General features: G+C 45.1%; 1 protein-coding gene across 14 annotated transcripts in view; it reads right to left on the reverse strand.

The window, feature by feature from the left end:
- Positions 1 to 21,525, reverse strand: part of KIAA1217 (KIAA1217 ortholog) — an 820,690-nt gene that overhangs the window by 10,918 nt on the left and 788,247 nt on the right. For 12 of the 14 annotated variants that reach the window (XM_074404924.1, XM_074404916.1, XM_074404923.1 and 9 more), the window contains 6 exons: positions 19,831 to 19,961; positions 18,336 to 18,483; positions 13,149 to 13,590; positions 9,343 to 9,526; positions 4,648 to 4,811; positions 3,400 to 3,567 (listed from right to left, as the gene is read on the reverse strand). In XM_074404924.1, coding sequence (XP_074261025.1) covers positions 3,400 to 3,567; positions 4,648 to 4,811; positions 9,343 to 9,526; positions 13,149 to 13,590; positions 18,336 to 18,483; positions 19,831 to 19,961 — 1,237 coding nt within the window. The remainder of the gene's footprint in view (positions 1 to 3,399; positions 3,568 to 4,647; positions 4,812 to 9,342; positions 9,527 to 13,148; positions 13,591 to 18,335; positions 18,484 to 19,830; positions 19,962 to 21,525) is intronic. The other 2 variants (XM_010341224.3, XM_039478638.2) reach the window with 1 other exon arrangement.

The following is a 21,525-nucleotide window of genomic DNA, read 5'->3' on the forward strand; positions in this document are numbered from 1 at the left end:
TCAGTAGAGTCGGGGTTTCACCATGTTAGCAGGATGCTCTAGATCTCCTGACCTTATGATTCGCCCGCCTTGGCCTCCCAAAGCGCTGGGATTATAGGCGTTAGCCACTGCACGCGGCCGGCTGCCTTCCTTTCTTAGGGAATGCCAAGGTGAAACAGACACCACTACCTTTTCTGCCTATCTGCGGTGAACCTAAGTAGTAATTAGTAGGGCTTCCTGCTATGACCTTTTAAAAATGCTCAGTATGTAAATAAAACAAAAATCTCTTTCTTTTTTCTTCCTCATTTTAAAAATGATCTTTATTGACATTATAGGAAAAAAGCTCACAAGACTTTTTGAACCTTTGAGTCTTAAAATAAAAGTACTCCTTACCAATCCACTCTCTGAAACAGTAACAGGTACTACTGTGCCCCGAGGTGTTCTGAGGCTCATCTAGAATAAAGTGATGCTTTTAAGCAACAATGTCATTCCCAGTGGCCTAGGAGCTGCCTGAACCCTAGAGATTTGACTCTGAAAACTAATTATAAGAGCCAACAGTTGGCTCTTGTGAACGTAAGTCAGGGAGGCCAGTTGTCAGACAAAGGGAGAAAATATAGACACAGCCTGTGTCTTTGGGGCTAAAAAGGAAGCAGGCATGCCGGCAATGCCCAGATGACATAATCATGAGAGAAGGAGAGGCGGGCAACTCAGGGACCCGAGCCTATGGACGTGAGTGGTTCTCAACCAGGCTGTAGATCACCCAGGTTAAAAAAAATACTGCTGTTCAGACCCCACTCAGAGAATACACACATCAGAATCTCTGAGATGTAGGAATTTTTTTTTTTCCTAACTCCCAAAGTAAATCTAATGTGCAGGTAGGATTAAAAACCGCTTGCTTGCTTGCTTGCTTGCTTATTTATTTATTTATTTATTTATTTGAGGCAGAGTCTTGCCCTGTCACCCAGGCAGGAGTGCGGTGGTGAGATCTCAGCTCACTGCAAGCTCTGCTTCCTGGGTTCAAGAAATTCTCCTGCCTCAGCCTCCTGGGTATCTGAGATGACAGGCGCCTACCACCACACCTGGCTGACTTTTAGTTTTTTGTATTTTTAGTAGAGACGGGGTTTCACCATGCTGGCCAGGCTGGTCTCAAACTGCTGACCTCAAGTGATCCTCCCGCCTAGGCCTCCCAAAGTGCTGAGATTGCAGGTGTGAGCCACTGCACCTGGGCAAAGACCACATATTTAAATGAATCATCCTAAATAATTGCCTAGTGTTTTCTTTATGTCAAATGTCATTTGGAGAGATCTCTGTAGGCAGAAAGAATGATGCACGTGCTCCTTCAGTAAACATTCCAGCACTGGGCCTAAAATCTGAAGGTGGCTGATGAGGGGCTTTCTCTGGCCTTTCTTTCCATGGCGGCTTGCTCCCATGTCTCTGCTGCACCTGGCCTCCTTGCTGTTCCTTAGTCACTCCAGTCCTGGCTTGGCCTGGATGTGTTTGGTTTATCCACTTACTTAGAGCGCTGCTTACAAATGCCAATTGCCATTTTCTCTAGGATATTAGGCCTTCTGTTTCAGAGCCTGTGTTTTCTTCTGATGCCTGGCGATGTGGAACACAGGAAGTGGTTCTACAACTGTCCTTAGAAGAGCCACAGCTGCTCCTTGGCCTGCTTTGAGAAGGTGCAGAAACAGGGGAATCACTTGTGGCCACTGGCCACTGACCGACTTGCTGATGTAGCAGGCTGGGTTTTTTTTTTTTTTTTTTTTTTTTTTTTTTTTTTTTTTTTGAGAGTTCTGCTCTTGTTGCCCAGGCTGGAGTGTAGCAGCACGATCTCAGCTCACTGCAACCTCTGCCTCTTGGGTTCAAGCGATTCTCCTCTCTCAGCTTCCTGAGTAGCTGGGATTATAGGCACCCACCATCATATCTGGCTAATTTTTGTATTTTTAGTAGAGATGAGGTTTCACCATGTTGGCCAGGCTGATCTCAAACTCCTGACCTCAGGTGATCTACCCGCCTCAGCCTCTCATAGTGCTGGGATTACAGGCATGGGCCACTGTGCCAGGTTACCACTATTATTATCTAATCGCCAAGAATATGGCAAGAAGCTAGATATGCCAATGTTTGTAAAGTGGTCAAAGAGAGCATCAGGTATTTAGGCTTCAATGGAGAAAAGTGTCCCTCAGTGGTGAGCTGTAAGTGGCTGCAACACATTTAGTATTTGTCTTAGAGAGGTGTAAACATTTCTCCACAAGCCTAAAAGATACCAGTTTTATAAATCTGTGGTTCCTATGAAGAAGATTATCCAAGCCTTCTAAAAACCTGCAAGTAGCCTGATTGGCTGTGGGGATGTCCCAGGCTAGTCTGAGTTTGAGTGAGGCGCGAAAGGGCTCACACATGTCGCTAATCAACCAGCAGTTCTGTTTTCCCTGCAAAATCCAGGCAGCTTAATTCTGGCAGTTATTACCATGGAAACCAGAGTAGAACAAGTACAGTAAAAATAACGTGGATTGGAAGTTCTCCCTATTCCAAAGAAAAAAGGAAAATTTACAGATTGGCACAAAGCCGTTGGTACGTTGGTAAAAAGGTAACATGTTTTCCAGCCACAAGGTGCTGGTGTTCTATTTGATCTACAGAAAAAAATCCTATAAGATGCATGAGTCAAATAAAACAGTCTCCACAAAGTTTGTTCTAGGAATTGTGTCCATGTCTCTGATGAGACAAGGTCTCAGGACACAGCCCTGGGGTAGAGTCACATTCATCATGGGAATATGGGATCAGTTTTGGGCACGGCCTTGGTACCCCATTCTTCATCCTATGACTGGAATATGTCATAGTTAAAAACATAAATATCTAAAACCAATACAGTATCATTTCTCAAATAGACCAAGGAAAATGGAAAGCAAATTAATTCAGCTTTTCAGAACATCTGAAAAGATGACATTGATCTTGAACAGGACCTGGTATGGATCACAGGAGGCCAGTCATTGGCCTTGAGTCCATGATCCAAGGTCAGTGGTTCTAAGTGGTAAAGCTAAGGAACGAAACCCACCCAAAATATGCTTCAGTCTGTCCTTATCCACACCGGACAATGGCTGGTATTTCTAATCCCTATCTTACTTGCTTTTGAAATGAAGCAGACTCTCTTAAGATGAAAAGAAAGGAAAGTCAATCCTACCAGCCAGGGTTAGGAAAGCGTGAGTTGTTTTGTGAAATGGTCATTCCTTGCACATCTTACAGGCATCCTGAGAGCCTTGTTCAGCGCCATCTTGGGAAAGCAGAGGCCAAGGCCAGAAGACACAGCTTCTGTGGTCCCAGTCCATGCACTTCCCTGGCCCTGTCACTAACAAATCTGAGAGTGCCGTGGCTGGAGAGACCCAGGCAGAAGGCAGGGAGCCAGCGTCAACCACCTCATCCACATACCTGGAGTTCTGCCATTATTTTGTCTCCTTCTTCTTCTTCCTCCTCCTCATCCTTTGAGGAGGAGGTAGTGACAGGGGGTGGGGATGAGGTCCAGGCTGACGCGGGTTCCTCTGCTGGACATTTTGTGGCTCTGGTCTGTGGGCTCGGTCCCGCATCTTCACTGCTTGCCTATGGGAGATTGAAACCGCATATATTGGCTTAATATCACCTAAGTGCTAGCAAAAAAGCGACAGATCGCATGGTCCCTCACTGCCTCCAACACTGGCTTCCTAGATCTTAGCTGAAAAAATAGCTGAAAGGCTCTTTTATTCCTTTTCTTTTAGTTTGGGTTTTTATTTGCATAAGTTGTCATTTTGGTGAATGAATTAAATAATTATTGTGACTCCTCAACATCCGTTGTCTTTGATACGGTTTGGCTGTGACCCCACCCAAATCTCATCTTGAATTGTAGCTCCCATAATTCCCACATGTCATTGCAGGAAGCAGGTGGAAGGTAATTGAATCATAGGGGCAGGCCCTTCCCATGCTGTTCTAGTGGTAGTGAATAAGTCTCAGGAAATCTGATGGTTTTATAAAGTGGAGTTCCCTGGCACACACGCTCTCTTGCCCACTGCCATGTAAGAAATCCCTCTGGTCTTCCTTCATCTTCCGCCATGATTGTGAGGCCACCCCAGCCGTGTGGAACTAAGTGTGAGTCAGTTAAACCTCTTTTCTTTATAAACTACCTGGTCTCAGGCATATCTTTATTAGTACCATGAGAACAGACTAATAGCGTCCTCATGAAGGGCCCGCCCATACTCCATCACCTTGGAAATCGCGTTTTGCATTTCACATAAAACCTAACACTTGGCTCGTTAAGTGGAATCGAAAGCTCACTGAGCGTCTTTCTGTAGAGACTCCCGCAGCGGTGTCGGCTCGCTGCAGTTACCTTTGGAAGACAATCTTTCCTTTGCTTCTCCCTTCTACCCCCATTTCCAATCTTAGGATACCCACATGGGAAATAGCTTGTGATTTCCATTTCACTTTGTTGCAGGTAAAAGTCAAATTAGGATAAAATTCCTCCATGGTCTGGGTCTAGTCCAATCACTCTGGCTGCCATTTTCCCACCTGTGGTCCTTCCTGGGGATCTGGTATGGCCGAGTTGCTACTTTTCTGCCTCACTACTTTTTATGTTCTAACAGAGAGAACCTTGTCTAAGGGTATCATCGGAACCCAGAGGCCAGTTGACCAGGGCTTGGCCTATCAGACCTTAGCGGTGATGTTCTCCTTTCTGCCGGTGTAGACCACATCGCCTGACCTCGTGGTGGTGAGCCCCGATCCTGGCAGGTAACTTCGCCGAGGAGGTGGGGGAGGAGGAGGGGGCGACTTTCCCCCCAGCTTTTCCAAGTCCCGTTCTGAATTTGGAGAATCTTCTGGAAAACAGCGCACCATCGCAAGAATAATCTTTTTTCAGGAAAACATCTAGAAAGTCTGGTATATTGCTACAAACCTAATGCAATCTGATTTAAAAATTTTCTCTTCTCTCCATAGAGCAAGGATTAAGTGTATAAATGTATAAACCCCAAAGACTGACCAGATTTAAATCCCAGAAAGACCCTACACAAGTTACTAAATCTCTCTCAATCTCAGTTTCTCATCTCTTAAATATGCATTACATATCTTTTCCTGTAGGGTGTCAAGAGGATTGAATGACTTAGATGGTGAGCTTGGCTTCGTGTAAATGCTATGTAAAGTATTACCTATTATTAATATTATTAAATAACATTCTTGTTATGCAAAAAAGTTGAGTATTACTTGGAGAGATTAAAAAAAAATTGGAGCCCGAAGGCAAATCCATAGCCCCCTGCTGGGCCTCCAAAGCCTTCATCCCTCAGTCTGAAAAAATAGTATCAGAAAGAGGGGTTTCTGCTGAAGGTCAATATTAGAGTAGAATCTGGCCTAGGGAGAGCCAGAGAAAAAACGAGATGCAGATGAGAACAAAGAACAAAGTTGGAGAGGAAGTGGATTTGATTTTTTTAATTAAAATTTTAAAAATTTTTAATTTTTTAGGTAGGGTCTCACTGTCAGCCACTCTGGAGTACACTGGTGTGATCACAGCTCACTGAAGCCTCAACCTCCTGGGCTCAGGTGATCCTCCCCCCTTAGCCTCCTTAGTACCTGGCACTACAGGTATACACCACAAAACCTAGCTAATTTTGTTGTTGTTGTTGTTGTTGTTGTTTTGTAGAGATGAAGTTTTGCCATGTTGCACAGGCTAGTCTTGAACTCCTGGGATCAAGCAATCTGTCTGCTTCGGCCTCCCAAAGTGTTGGGATTATAGGTGTGGGCCACTGTACCCGGCCTTTTTTTGTTTTGTTTTGAGACAGGGTATTGCTCTTTCATTCAGGCTAAAGTGCAGTGGCGCCATCACAGCTCACCTCAGCCTCAAACCCTGGGCACAAGCGATCTTCCTGCCTCAGCTCGGAGTAGCTGAAACTGAAGGCGTGCACCACCATGCCCTGGTGATTCGTTAACTTTTATTTATTTATTTATTTATTTTAATTTATTTATTATTTTTTTTTTGGAGGGCTGATAGGCTGTGCCTAAACAGCAAATTTTATTTTTCAAAGGCCAGGAATAAATACACTTTCTTGGCTCTGGTTTACGTCATAGTAAGAGGAATGATTCGTTAACTTTTAAAAGATGGGGTCTCACAAATGAGCCTGGGCTGCTCTCGAAGTTCTGGCCTCAAGTGATTCCTCCTGTGTTGGCCTCCCAAAGCCCTGGGATTACAGGTGTGAGCCACCAGGCCCAGCCTTTGTCAATTTTTGATGGTTATCCATCTTCCTCCATTATCCAAGCACTCAGAAAATTCACACAAGAGGAAATAAAAATGGTATTTAAAACTCTATGCTTAGAAGTTTGCCTCATTAATAAACAAAAATACATTAAAAATGATAATTCTATGACCAATTAAAATGACAGAAACTAATGTTTACAAGTCACGGATGCTACCCATACACATTTCTGGTAGCCTATCCATCACTGGACTCTTTCTGAGACCAAGTCAGAGATGCGTTAAAAAACAAAGAAACAGGCCGGGCATGGCTCATGCCTGTAATCCCAGCACTTTGGGAGGCTGAAGCGGATGGATCACCTGAGGTCAGGAGTTCGAGACCAACCTGAACAACATGGAGAAACTCTGTTTCTACTAAAAATGCAAAATTAGCTGAGCATGGTGGCGCATGCCTATAATCCCAGCTACTCAGGAGGCTGAGGCAAGAGAGTCACTTGAACCTAGGAGGCAGAGGTTTCAGTGAGCTGAGATCGCACCATTGCACTGCAGCTTGGGCAACAAGAGCAAAACTCCATCTCAAAAAAAAAAAAAAAAAAAAAAGGAAAAAGAAAAGGAAGAAAAAACAAGAACATTTTCACTAAGTAAAAATATCTTGGGGAGGCCGGGCGCGGTGGCTCAAGCCTGTAATCCCAGCACTTTGGGAGGCCGAGGCAGGTGGATCACGAGGTCAAGAGATCGAGACCATCCTGGTCAACACGGTGAAACCCCGTCTCTACTAAAAATACTAAAAAGTAGCTGGGCATGGTGGCGCGTGCCTGTAATCCCAGCTACTCAGGAGGCTGAGGCAGGAGAATTGCCTGAACCCAGGAGGCGGAGGTTGCGGTGAGCCGAGATCGCGCCATTGCACTCCAGCCTGGGTAACAAGAGCGAGAACTCTGTCTCAAAAAAAAAAAAAAAAAAAAATCTTGGGGAGTAATTTTAAAAATAATTTATGCAAATTTTAAAAATCGGATAGGATCAAGAGCCAAATGAGGTAAGTGAACAGAATATAATATGTTTTTGTTGTTCAATCATGAGAATTTTGTTGTTCAACATATGAGACCCATCTAAAACATCAAAGGACTCTATAACAAAATTAATAACGGGGCACAGAGAGAGCAGAATTAGGCAACATATAAATGTGATGAGCTAGTGGGGAGTGGTGACTCACGCCTGTAATCCCAGCACTTTGAGAGGCCAAGGCGGGTGGATCACCTGAGGTCAGGAGTTCGAGACCAGCTGGCCAATATGGTGAAACCCTGTCTCTGCTAAAAATACAAAAATTAGCTAGGCAAGGTGGTGGCACCTGTTAATGCTAGCTACTTGGGAGGCTGAGGCAGGAGAATTCCTTGAACTCAGGAGGCGGAGGTTGCAGTGAGCTGAGATCATGCCATTGAACTCCAGCCTGGGTGACAGCGCAAGATTCAGTCTCAAAATAAATAAATAAATAAAAAATGTGATGAGCTAGGGCATTTTCTCCATCAGAGAAAAGTCTCCATGGGGACTGTGGGAGAAAAGTCACCTTTGTGTGAGAAGAGCCGTCCCAGTCCCAGCCAGGGCCCTAGACAGACCTGACACAGCTGGCAGGTGGGGAAAGGCGTAAGAAAAGCTCTTAGTACAGACTGAGGGGGAGGGCTGCAGTGAGTGGAGCGTTAGGCGATGAAATGGACGAGAACCAGGGAGGAGACAAGTGGAGTTGGTCCTCTGCATCTGTGGGTTCCACATCTGTAGATTCAAACAACTGCAGATGGAAAATATTAAAAAAAAATTCCCTCCACATTCCAAAAAGTAAAACTTGAATTTGCCTTGAGCCAAGTATGATGTTGAATCCACACAAATGAAGTAATGTGTAGGTACTGTATTAGGTATCATAAGTAATGCAGAGATAATTTAAAGTAGATGGAGGCAGACAGCAGAGTCACACAGCGGAAGCACGCTGGTCCGATAAAGTATATGGGAGCATGTGAGTGGGTTACATGCAAATACTGTGCCACTTCATACCAGGAACTGGAACATCCTCAGATATTGGTATCCAAGGGGAGAACTGGAACCAGTCTCCCACAGATATCAAGGAATCAAGGAATGACTTTACAGTGGTTATAAATGGAATCTACTTTCATCTTTCTTGACATGCAAGCCAAGATGGGGATTCCTTTTCAAATTAATTTCAGTTGCCAGATAAGGCACTGTGGAATGTGACGCTGCTGAGACTTTAGGCTGCAAGTAAAATAACGCCCTGGGCCGTAATTTTAAGATCAGAATAAGATGCATGGCTTGTAACACATGGGATATTTAATAGGTTGAGATTCTTAGAGGTTATATTATGATTGACATATTGACATTTAACTTCCATACTTGAATTGGTTAAATACATATTCTAATAATTTCGATTAAAAATGCAATTTTGCCTTATGATCTAGTATCCCCTGGGAGCTATAAAAGCTACCATTTTCTTTCTGCAAGCATACAAAAAGCTCTTGTCTTAAATGCAGGCCAAATATTTTCCCGGCGTACGCTGTGAAATATCACAAATGCATAGAAAATGCAAATGCTAGGAATTTAAATTTTCCTTTATTGGCCATTATTCTAGAATCCTATCACAGAACTCTGCTTCTCTACTGTGGCTAGGGTAAAGATGCACCAGTGGAATCAGGTGTGGCTCAAGCCTGTAATCCTAGCTACTCTGGAAGCTGAGGCAGGAGGATCTCTTGAGGCGGGAAGTTTGAGAACAGTCAGGGCAACATAGTGAGAGACCTGTCTCCAAAAAAATTTTAAAACAATTAGACATGTGCAGTGGTGTGCACATCTATAGCCCGAGCTACTTCTTGGGAGGCTGAGGTGGGAGGGTTGCTTGAGCCCAGTAGCTGGAGGTTATAGTGAGCTATGATCATACCACTACACTCCAGCCTGGGTGGCACAGCAAGACCCTGTTTCAAAAAAAAGAGAGAGAGATAATAGTAAAGATCTAAAGAGCACCAGAGGATTTGCTCTTCCAAGTTTTACATTTTGCATGATTTATAAGAACCGAGACACTGGTTCCGTTGATGAGCACATGCTATGGTGGACGGCGCCATGTTTGTCCTAGGCCATGTACCTCCATATGTACCTGCTGTGGGACTGGACCTTACCTGAAAGTTCCAGCTTGTCCACTGGGGCATCTCCTCTTGGCAGTGGGCCCGTGGCTGGCGGCATCTCCAGATTTGGTATTGACTTCATGATATTGGCCTGAGCTTCTTCTAGGAGCTTCTCAAACTCTTTCCCATTATAGTGGTCCAGATTTTGCCTTTTTTCCTCCCATTTCTTTTCTGCTTTCTGGAGGAAGATAGCAGGCAAAGAAAATTACATGGACGCAGAGAGGGGAACAACACACACTGGGGCCTCTCAGAGGGTGGATGGTGGGAGGAGGGAGAGGATCAAGGAAAGTAACTAATGGGTACTGGGCTTAATATCTGGGTGATAAAATAATCCTCACAACAACCCCACATGACACAAGTTTACTTACATAGCGAGCCTGTACTTGTGCCCTTGAACTTAAAAGTTTTTTAAAAAAGAGGGAAAAGCTAATGAATAGTTCAGAGATTTCATGTTGGGGTGAGGAAGGGACATGGAATAATTCAAGTATTGGTGCAATGATGTTGTAGTTTCTGTGCTACAGGACATTTTTCACATCAGACAAATTTTGCCAAGTCCAGGCCACCCAACCTTCTGCTGTCCACTACACCATCTATACTTAGGCGGGCTGCCACTTAAGGCCACGCGCGATTCACTCGCAGAGAAGCAAGCTTGGATACTCAAATTCATTCATTAAATTATTACTAAGCACTGATTATATACTTCTTACCAACATTAAACAAAAAGGGATACGGAAGATGCCTTTGAAAGTATTTTTTCTACCTCCAAGATTTCTTTCTTTTGGAGGAAGGGTCTCAACCTGCCATCCAAGCTGCAGGGCAGTGGCATCATCATAACTCACTGCAGCCTCTAACACCTGGGCTCTAGCAATCCTCCTGCCTCAGCCTCCTGAGTAACTAGAACTACATGTGTGAGCCACCAAACCTGGCTAATTTTTTTTTTTTTTTTTAAAGTAGCAATGGGGTCTGTTATGGTTGCCCAGGCTGGTCTTGAACAATTTGTCTCATGTAATCCTTCTGCCTGAGTCTCACTCAATTAAAAAAGAAAATTTAGGCTGGACAAGGTGGCTCATGCATGTAATCGAAAGTGCAGGGATTATGGGCATGAACCACCGTGCCCAGCCTAAACTATTTTTTTTTTTAAATTGAGTTTTCATTGTAGAAGAGATGCTCAAGCAAGCAAACAAAACCCACAACAGTAAGAACAAAAATCCTGTGTCTTAGTACCACGTCTATCAAAGAATTGCTATATGCCCTTCTGGGTCACACTGTCTTACTTATGACGGAGGAGGTATTTTTTAAATGACCTATAAGCTCCTTGAAGTTCCACAACAGAGAGATACACATAAAATGCATTTTACAACATCTGTACACTTTTTAAAAGAACATTTTTCCTGTGCTTTTTGAGCTAGCACATTAATAATTCCAAGAGGGTAGAGTGGAAATTTACACCAAGATGAGTGGAACCCTGTAACGTAAGAATTGGCAAAGATCACTGAATCAACATTTGGTAACTTTGAGGTCCAGTGAGATGAAGATTTAATTTGCCCAAGTTTCGTTATGTATAAATAACAGCCACCACCTCCACCATCCTAACCCTCCTTTATTTTTATTTCCTAAAATAAAAATAAATTTATTTTTTATTTATTACCATTGATTACCACCTGGTATATGCTTTTTTCTGTCTCTTCTTGCAAGTAGGTAAGTTTCTTAGGGCAGAGACTTTGCCTCTTCTGTTTACCACCTTTCCCCTGAGCCTATGAGGGCCTGGTACATAGGGGGCTTAGTAATCTCTGTTGAATGAATAAAGCTCATCCCATTCGTCTGTGGCAGAACTCGCAGAAAAACCCAAGCCTCTATACCTGTGGATCAGGGCATTTCAGATAACTCACGTCTCCTCTCAAAGCGTAAAATACACACATCACAATGATAACCACGCCCACTAGATTCTCAACAGAGATTTAAGTAAGAGTGCCATCATACTGACATCCTTTCAATACTGAGATGTCTAAAGTGGCAAGACCTCTTAAGTGACAGACCTGCCAGTTCTCAGGAGGAAACATCTTTTCCTCCCCTGCCCTACCAGACACTGGGAATAGAATCACACTCCATCAATCACATTTCCATACCCGTGTGATAAGCATTTTTTAAATAGCTAACTCTGATGAGGGGCATAGCCAGGAACGCTAGGACAGAGAGAAACCACCTGGGCCAGGCGCGGTGGCTCACGCCTGTAATCCTAGCACTTTGGGAGGCCGAGGTGGGTGGATCGCCTGAGATCAGGAGTTCAAGACCAGCCTGGCCATCATTGTGAAACCCCATCTTAAAAAAAAAAAAAAAAAGAAAAACCACCTGGTGTTCAGAGCCCCTGAGGCTGTGACCATGGCCATGGCAGTTTTGCCAGGTGGTCTCTATATACCCAACCTGAGCTCTCCACTGATGACTTTCAGTAGAGGCAGGAGGGTTAGGAGAAGGTTGCTGGGGATAAAGCAAATGAGTGGAGGAAAAGTTACGAGGCAAGAAGAAAGAGAGAAGTAGAAAAGCAAAATGTGTCATCTGAGCACTGGTACCAGCCCTTGATAAAAAGAATATTTAAAAACATAGTATGTCATTTGATCTTTTTTTATTATTATTATTTTTTTAAAGACAGGGTCGCACTCTGTCTCCCAGGCTAGAGTGCAGTGGTGAGATCTTAGCTCACTGAAGGCTTGACCTTCCCAGGCTCGGGTGATCCACTTACCTCAACCCCCCCGAGTAGCTGAGGCTACAGGTATGCGCCACCACGCCCAGCTAATTTTTGTATATTTTTTGGGATAGCTGGGATTTTTCCATGTGGCCCAGGCTAGTCTTGAACTCCTGCTCAAGTGATCCATCTGCCTCGGCCTCCCAAAGTGCCGGGATTACAGGTGTGAGCCACCAAACATGGCCTCATGTCATTTGATCTTAAGACCTAGTTTTCTCTGTTCCTTCTGACTGCTCTACTGTTCATTCTTAGATGACTATAATAACTGCTCAACTAGCTCTCTTAATCCTGGGCCCCCCATCTCAATCAATTCTGTGTGTTGTTTCTAGATTAATTTCCATAAGATGCCATTTGGATCTTGGATTAAAACATCATGGATTAAAGCTGCAGCATTTCTCTGATATCTACCAAATAAAGTCCAAATCGTGGACTGGTTTCCAAGCTCTCAGGTCAGTTTCCAGCCCATTTCTCCAGGCTTAGGTCCTCTTTCTTGTTCCACTTAAACAGGCTTTCCAGACTTTGAGCCAGCATTTTTTGTATCCTAAGATGCCCTCACCACCTTCCCCTGCTCATCAGGTTCCACTTAGGGTCTTGATGAGTGGCAAACCCTCCCCGGGCTGCCTTCACCACAGTGGAGTGCTCGAAGCCGGCTTGTGCTGGCCCCGGAGAGCTGATGGTCACATTTCTTCCCAACTTCAGTAGTAGCGGTGTCATGTCATAACTTGAAATCAGCCATGGTTGTGATATTTACACCATGGAAATTGGCAAATGCCACGAATAGAGCCACCCCCACCACAACCACTAATCTACCAGAGAGCTGGTTGTTAAACATTTACCAGCACACTCCTCCCTTACTTCCCTACAGGCTGAGTGTCTCACCTTTCTCTGAAACCAGATGACCTATCTCTTAACTTGGCCACTGAATCCCACTTCCACTTCCAAAAATCTGTCTCTGATCCATACACGATTATGTCATCATCTGGCCTATAAACGCTTTGAGGGAAAGGCCCCTGTCTCAGACTCCTTTATGGGGTTATGAGAAATGGAAATAGGACCGTACCTCGATAGACACTGCCCTGTTCTTGGCACTCGCGCTGTGGATTTCTTCAATGAACAAGCTCTGCATGGCAGACCCATTCATGGGTGTCTGTGGGGACTGCGGAGCCTGTGACGTCTGCAGAGTGGAGGTTGCTTCTGCGGGGACAGCTGGGGGGCTGGCCGCGTGAGGCAAGTTCTGGGCAGGGTTCAGCAGGGCCACGGAGTGCTGGGAGGGCTGGATGACCACCGGGGAGCTCTGTGCGTGGTGAACTGTCGTGCCGGACAAGGGCACCACTTCCGACTTTGCATCACCAAGGGCTGCTGAGCTGTGGAGGGGCTGGCCAGAGGTGTGGGCTGGCTCCTCCTGGCTCTTCAGGACTTCTGCGGCTGTGGCCTTTTCCATAGCCATGTACTGTGCGGCTTGGGCTGCGTCCGTGCCTTTCAGGAGCACGTCAGTGACATGTCTAGGAGAAACCATGCACAGCAGCATTAACCCTCATGCCACTTTATCACTGTGTTACGCTTGCAGGCTATGCTATCCCAAAGACAGGTGAGAGCCACACATCCCAGTGCCCGGAGTAGCAGCCTAGGGACATCGATGAAAATATCCCTTTCCGAGGGTACTGTTGTGCTGAGACCCTTGCAACTCCATCAGTGTTTGGGGGGTGGGTAGAAGAAGACGAACATGAGTCTGCCAGCACCCTCTCTAACTCCTCCACCCGATTCTGGCCTATGCAGCCCTTAAATATGCTTAGTTCTAAGCCAAACGTTTCCTTAATCCCTCCTCCCGTCACTGCCAAGCATCTTGGGCGGGCAGCCCGCATTCTAATTCCTTCTGTTTGCTCTTCTGTATCTCAACCTGTTGCTAACTGGCTTCCCCACCTGGATTCAACCAAGTCTTGCTGCTAAGTCAACAGTGACTCCACATCTAACAGTTGTGTTTACTCCTCAACATCCTCTGGTTTTGGGAGACATGTGAAGCCATATGTTCTTCCCCACCCATGATGTAGTGGAAAAGATAGGGTGTTCGGTGTCAGATCTGTGTTTGATGATCAGTTTTTTCATGTTTTATATACTGTTGAGAACATCACCTCTTTAAACCTCAGATATTTTGCATAGCATGCAATGATGAAGATGGGGATGATGATGATGATGATGATGATGATGATGATGATGATGATAATGACTTCCTCAGGGCCTGTTGTTTTAGGGTTAACATTAACATTGTACAGTTTGGTGTGAGAATGGCAAACATGGTACTTGACCTCTAATTTTTAGTTACTCCCTCATCTCCTTTTTATTATATTGATTTTTTTTATTTGAAAAAAGACACTGCATTCTATAACTCTTCTGCTACTCACTTCTTTTTTTTTTTTTTTTTGCTGTTTATTTTTCTACCCCAACTCCTTAGATTCTTAAAGATCCCCAAGGATTTGTTCTCTCCTTTCCCCATCATTCTACATTAACCATCTCTTCCATTTTCCTTTCTTTTAAGAGACTGGGCCTCGCTCTATTGTCCAGGCTAGAGTACAGTGGCTGTCATAGCCCACTGTAGCCTCAAACTCTTAGGCTCAAGAAATCTGCCTGCCTTGGCATCCCAAGTAGCTGGGACTACAGGTGCACACCACCCTTCCTGGCTAATTTTTAAAATAATTTGCTATCGAGATGGGGTCTTGCTCTGTCAGTCAGGCTGGAGTACAGTGGTGTGATCATAGCTCACTGCAGCCTTGAACTCCTGGGCTCAAGTGATCCTCCCATCTCAGCCTCCTGAGTAGCTGGGATTGCAAGCATGTGCCACTGTACCCAGTGATCCTTCCCATTTTCAATACTCATCTCCATTAAGGTGACTTCCAGTTCTAAATAAATCTTTCCTTCCTCCCTCCACATATGCAGAGAGCCTCTCTGACTCTGTCTCATAAACTCTTGTCCACTATTCTAAGTTCCGAGTGGGCATCTGTGTTTGGGTGCCCTTCCAACACCTCACATGAAACATGTAACACATACTTCCATATCTTTCCAAGCTCCTAAGTCTGCTCCGATCTGACTGTGGCTGTGACCTGCTTTACGTTTCCTGCCTAGACATGAGGATATACGCATGTCCCTGAGGCATGTATAATGATGACCTTCTTCCGTGTGTCTTCCACAGTGACAAGTACAGCACATTACGAAAAAAAGATACTAAGACAAAATTAATTATATTAAGGCTTGTGATGGGTAGCCTAATGGTGCTAAACTTCTTTTTTTTTTATGTTTTATTTATTATTTATTTTTTGAGATGGAGTCTCAATCTGTTGCCCAGGCTGGAGTACAGTGAGGCAATCTCAGCTCAGTACAACCTCTGCCTCCCGGGTTCAAGTGTTTCTCCTGCCTCAGCTCCCAAGTAGCTGGGATTACAGGCACCCACCACTGTGCTCGGCTAATTTTTGTATTTTTAGTAGAGATGGGGTTTCACCATGTTGGCCATGCTGGTCTCAAACTCCTGATCTCAGGTGATTTGCCTACCTTGGCCTCCTAAAGTGCTGGGATTACAGGCATAAGCCACCATGCCTGGTCTATTTTTTATTTTTAAAGTTGCTTTACTAGCTTTATGTATCACTCTCACCACTATTTATGGAACAAAAAGTCATGTAACATTTTCAAAACACACAATCTAATCTTCTTTTAGCGCTTGCACTCACTGCAGACAAGACATATGCTGGTCTTCATCACTCTATGCTGGCTGTAAAAATATTAATACCTTTTCATTGTTTTTCAGGGAAGAGAAAGAAGAATGGGGCAGTTACACCTGCCTGTTCACTACTATTCTTGCTTACCACAAATAGATTGTGTGTTTTTAGGTAAGAACTCAATGAAGAATTCTTTTTATCCTACTGGAAGAAGGCATCCATTTTGGCAACTTAAAATGTGTGAACCCATGAGAAAATGTAATACCAGTACAATTTCTTCCTGAACACAGCTAGATATGGACTCTGCATGAGGAGGCATTTAAAAAAAGTCAGAATTCCTCTGGCATCCTGGAACTTATGGAAGTGACTATATAGCTGCTTTGGAATGTTATCATCTTAAAAGGGGCTGTTTCTTGACGGTATTCACTACTAGAAAAATCTAGCTTGCTCCTTATGGTTAATAATTTGTCTTGAAGTTAAGTGCACACGAGAGATTTCTTTTATACATCTGATCCAATAATTACAGTTAGCAATTAAAATCTCACGAGCAAGTATTTTGTAGGTGACTTCGGTTTGTGACCTGCTCTCAAATCTGGTCCAAGATCTGAAGGATAAACTCCTTGCAATTTCCTAGTTCCTTTAAAGAACTGAAGACTCAGGGCTGCCACTGTTGGGAAGTGGTTTATTTTTGGTCATTGTCTAGTGTCTGTTTCCCAAGCAAGACAGCAAGTTACAGAAGGCAGGGGACCCGTCTGTCTGGTTTATTACGGTACTCCGAATACACAGCACCAGGGCTGGCACAGAGAGGATGTCTAAATATTACCAACTGCCTGGCTTTGGGACAAGCACCAATAAAAACTCTGGAGTCAAACTGTCAGTTCATATCCCAGCTCCACCTCTGACATGTAATGAATATCCTAAAACCTCAGATTCTACCTATAAAATATGAAAAACAGGTCTGCCCTATAGGGCTTTCTGTGAAGTCTGAAGGAGCAAATAAATGCAGAGTGTTTAGTTCAGTGCCAGACACACAGCAAAAGTTCACAGGGGAAGTTATTGTTACCATCATGTTTAGTAGAAAGACATCTAACTGTAACCCAAATACAGAGCTTATAATAGTATGAGATGCTATTTACAAAGGGACTTTCTTTCTTTCTTTATTTTTTTTTTTTTGAGACAAAGTCTCACTCTGTCTCCCAGGCTGGAGTGCAGTGGTACAACCCCAGCTCACTGCAGCCTCCACCTCCTGGGTTCAAGTGATTCTCCTGCCTCAGCTTCCCAAGTAGCTGGGATTACAGGTGCGCCACTGCCTGTAATTCCTATGGGAATTCACTATGTTGGCCAGGCTGGTTCTTGAACTCCTGACCTCAAGTGATCCACCTGCATCGGCCTCCCACAGTGCTGGGATTACAGGCATGAGCCACTACGCCAGGCCCATGAAGGTGCTTTTGACAACACAAATTTTGCATGCATCTGTGTTTTCAGTTGAGTGTGGAGTTCTGGAATTTTCTTTTCAATGAAAGTCCTGGATTTCTTTTGTTTTTTCCTCTACTGTGACCTCTTTGATGAGCAGGTTTATCCTTAGTAAGGGAGCCTAGCCCAGGCCACTCATAAGCTTTGTTTCTCTTTTCTAGGTGGGACCAACCATCTCACAGAAACTCCTTCAGGAGTTCATTTAAGAAAGACTGTTTATTTCTATTCAATTTCTTTGAACTGAAGCCATCTATGCCCCTGAAGTGAAGGAGGCTAATAAACTATTTCTATCCATTTTTTAACTTCAAAATGTTATTTCAAAAAATCCACCTTCAAATGATTTTTTTGTTGTTGTTTTTTGAGATGACGTCTTGCTCTGTTACCCAGGCTGGAGTGCAGTGGCATGATCTTGGCTCACCGCAACCTCACCGCCTTCCAGGTTCAAGCAATTTTCCTGGCTTAGCCTCCTGAGTAGCTGGGATTACAGGTGCATGCCACTGCACCTGGCTACATTTTTTGTATTTTTAGTAGAGATGGGGTTTCACCATGTTGGTCAGGCTGGTCTTGAACTCGACCTCAGGTAATCTGCCCGCCTCGGCCTGCCAAAGTGCTAGGATTACGCCACTGTGCCCAGTTGACTTTTTTTTAAAAAAAAGAATGGAGTCTTTCTCTTTTGCCCAGGCTGGAGTGTAGTGGCTCAATTATAGCTCACTGCAGCCTCATACTCCTGGGCTCAAGGAATCTTCCTGCCTCTACCTCCTGAGTGGCCACCATTCCTAGCCTTTCAGATGATTTTAAAGCAATGCTTACTGTGTCTATTAATTTTAAACCCTAGGATGAGCTCCACCTAGCCAGCCTGTGTTGAAGAATCAGAACGTCAAGCCATATTGCAATAAAAGTTCCAGGGTGAGGAGGACTTGTGGCTTATCCTCAGGACACTGGAGACAGTGTCACAGCAAGGAGGACAGGTCCCGGGAGTGTGGTGGAAGCCTGAAGCCCAAACCCTCCACTCTGGCTTTCCCAGCGCACCCCTCTGCAGGCCACCCCCAGCACAATAAGGGCCCAGTCACCTCCGCAGCATGGTCAGGACGTCTGTCATGCTGCGCACACGCTTCAGGAGACTGTCCAGCTTGTGAGGCTCCTCCTTCAGAAACCGCACGGCCTCCACTTCTATGCGCAGGATGGCTCGCATCTTGTTTTGCAAGGTTGGAAATTCTCCTGCAGGCCCAAACCAGCAGGTGAATTGGAGGAGAAAAAGCCGGAACCACCACCCTCTTCCCACACTCCGATGCTGGACAGAGATGCCAAGTTCACAAGCCACAGGGCGGCTCACATGTCTCCAGGTGGCAGTGGCTTAAGAGCACAGAAGAACACTGGACAAAGTCACCTTGGTTAAGGGCAAAGGCTCCTCTAGGCCTGTTTCCTGTCAATGTATTTGGAATAAAGCCAATTGACCCTTAGGGTTATTATTACTTTTTCATTTGACAGATTGATGAGGTCTTACTCTGTCATTCAGGCTGGAGTGCGGTGGCGTGATCAGAGCTCTCTGGAGCCTCAAACACCTGGGCTCAAGCGATCCTCCTGCCCCAGCCTCTGGGATAGCTGGGACGATTTAGGTGCTGCACTCCACCATGCCCAGCTAATTAATTTTTTTTTTTTTTTGAGATGGAGTCTTGCTCTGTTACCGAGGCTGGAGTGCAGTGGCACAATCCTAGCTTACTGTAACCTCTGTCTCCTGGGTTTAAGAAATTCTCCTGCCTCAGCCTTCTGAATAGCTGGGACTGCAGGTGTGCACTACCATGCCCTGCTAATTTTTGTGGCATTAAAGGCATAAGCCACTGCACCTGGCAAAAAAAATCTTTTTTTCTTTTTTTAGGGATGGGGTCTTGTTATGTTGCCTGGGCTGGTCTTGAACTCCTGGTCTCAGGCAATTCTCCTGGCTTGGCCTCCCAAAGTGCTGGGACTGCAGGTGTGAGCCACCATGCCTGGCTATAGGTTTTTTGTTTTACTTTTTGGTTCTTTTTTTTTTTGGAGACACAGTCTCACTCTGTCACCTAGGTAGGCTGCCAGGCCAGAGTGCAGTGGTGCAATAATGGCTCACCCCAGCTTTGCTCTCCCAGGCTCAAGAGATCCTACCACTTCAGTCTCCTGAGTAGCTGGGACCACAGGCATACACCACTATGCCCAGCTAACTTTTCTATTTTTCTTTTGTAGAGTTGGGGGTCTCTCTACATTGCCTAGGCTGGTCTTGAACTCCTGGGCTCAAGTGATCCTCCCTCCTCGTGTTTCTGATGAGTTCGGTGCACTGTAAGAGCCTCGCAAATAGAAACTGTTACTAGAATCATTCAGTGTGAAATCTTATAACACACAATATCTTATCAGCTCCAAGAAGATGGAGATGTTTGCCTACTTTGTGCTGTGGGATATCCCAAGTGCCCAGAACAATACCTGGCATGTGAAGGTGTTTAGTAAATACTTACATGAATGAATCCTTCTCTATGTGACACACTTTTAAACACCCCAGGAAAGGCAGTTCAGGCTCCTCGCCCCCAGCAGAAAGCTTACCTTTCAGGGTAGCTACAGCCTCTCCCACTTGACGCAGGAGGAAAGCCCCATCTTCCACGTCTTTCAGAGTAACTGCTCGGCTGGCTGATGTGGAGTCCTTCTTCAAGTCTTCAACAAAGTCTTCCAACTCACTGCAGGGAGCAAGGACACCAGCATGTAAAGGTGAACATGAGGCCTCACAGAGGAAGTGCAGGGGCCAAGTGCTCATCTCAGCCTCTGATTCTGTACAGTGCCCCAGCCCCTCCCCTGCCTTTCACGTGGGTCGGGGGAGCAGGTGCTCATCTTGGTGCAGTAGCTTGGAACATTTTGCAGTGGTGTGCGGTAGGTACAAGGAGGATTTTCCAGGGAATCTTCCACGTTGGCCCAAGGGATGATTGTGCGTGGCTAACAGAGGACTCAGTCTATATTTAGTGGATGGATACGTGGGGTGGGGGAAAGAGAGAGGGAGGGAGGGAGGGGGAGAGAGAGAGAGAGAGAGAGAGAGAGAGAAAGAGAGAGAGAGATGCCGACCTGCGGTGCAGCAAAATGAACAGCCCACACTGGTTAATATCAGGCTTCTCGACTTTGGCATTTGACATTCTGGGGCTGTGTAGTTCTTTGTCGGGGTGTGGGAACCTGTGCATGGTAAGATCTTTAGCAGCACCCTTGGCTTTCATCAACTAGATGCCAGTAGCAACCTTACCTACCCCAACTTGTGACAAAGCAGAATGTCTCCAGAGCCAGACACTGTCCAATGTCCCTGGGGAAAGGGGATCAAAACTGCCCTGAATGAGAACCTCTGGTTTACACTGACTATCCCATCAACAAGGATGAACTTTCTTCTCCAAGCTTCCAAGAAAAGAATGACTGCAGAAAATAAAAATGATGACAGATGTGGTGTCTGTGGATAGAGGGGGATGCTAGCTCTGAGAGAGGAGCTCGAGGCCTCACCCTTGAGAAAACAACCATCTCCTTGGGCTCATTATTAACCCCATCGTAAACACCTATAAATCTACAAAGAGAAAATCTCTCAAAGAAACAAGGAAAAAGAACTTTCGGGAATACACACCACTAGGGGGCAGTAACTGAACAGCGATTCCACCTCCTGGAGCCTGGAGTGCGCAGCCAGCAGCGGCAAGAGAAAAAGAAACGCATGGTGTCATCTGCAAACAGATGGCCCTCAAAGTCCCCTTCCACTTAGGTGGGCAAGTGGATGGAGCTCTGGATCATATGGCAGCTGCGGGAGGGGTTCAGGCAGGATGCCACATGTGTTCAACAGGATCCCAGGGAAGATGACAGATTCCTCCCCTGCAAGAAGTGGGATGGAGTTTTTGGTGCTGTCTTTCATTCTGTTATGAAAAATCAACCAAAATTGCTTGTGTCCATTTCAGATGAAATGATGCTACTTTAGGACCAGAGGGGGAAAAGCCTCATCTGCCCACTGTTCACACCTGTGAACTATGGAAAGGGGTCCAGTGTTCCGTGAGCACACCCATCGGAAAGTTCCTACAGCTTATGCATTCTTGACATGAAGAGATTGTGCCCACGGAAGGGCTCTAAATATGGTAACTTCACGTGGAAAAGTTTTTTTCCATTGCATAACCAAACAGAATGACTTCCCTGACTGGACATAGTGTCCAGTCCTGCAAAGCTTTGCTGGAAGAGCTAAGACCCAAATATTATCCTGGTTCCATTAACAACCAACATGTCTGTCAG

The sequence above is a fragment of the Saimiri boliviensis genome, chromosome 8, assembly GCF_048565385.1.
Source record: "Saimiri boliviensis isolate mSaiBol1 chromosome 8, mSaiBol1.pri, whole genome shotgun sequence".
Lineage (NCBI taxonomy): Eukaryota > Metazoa > Chordata > Mammalia > Primates > Cebidae > Saimiri > Saimiri boliviensis.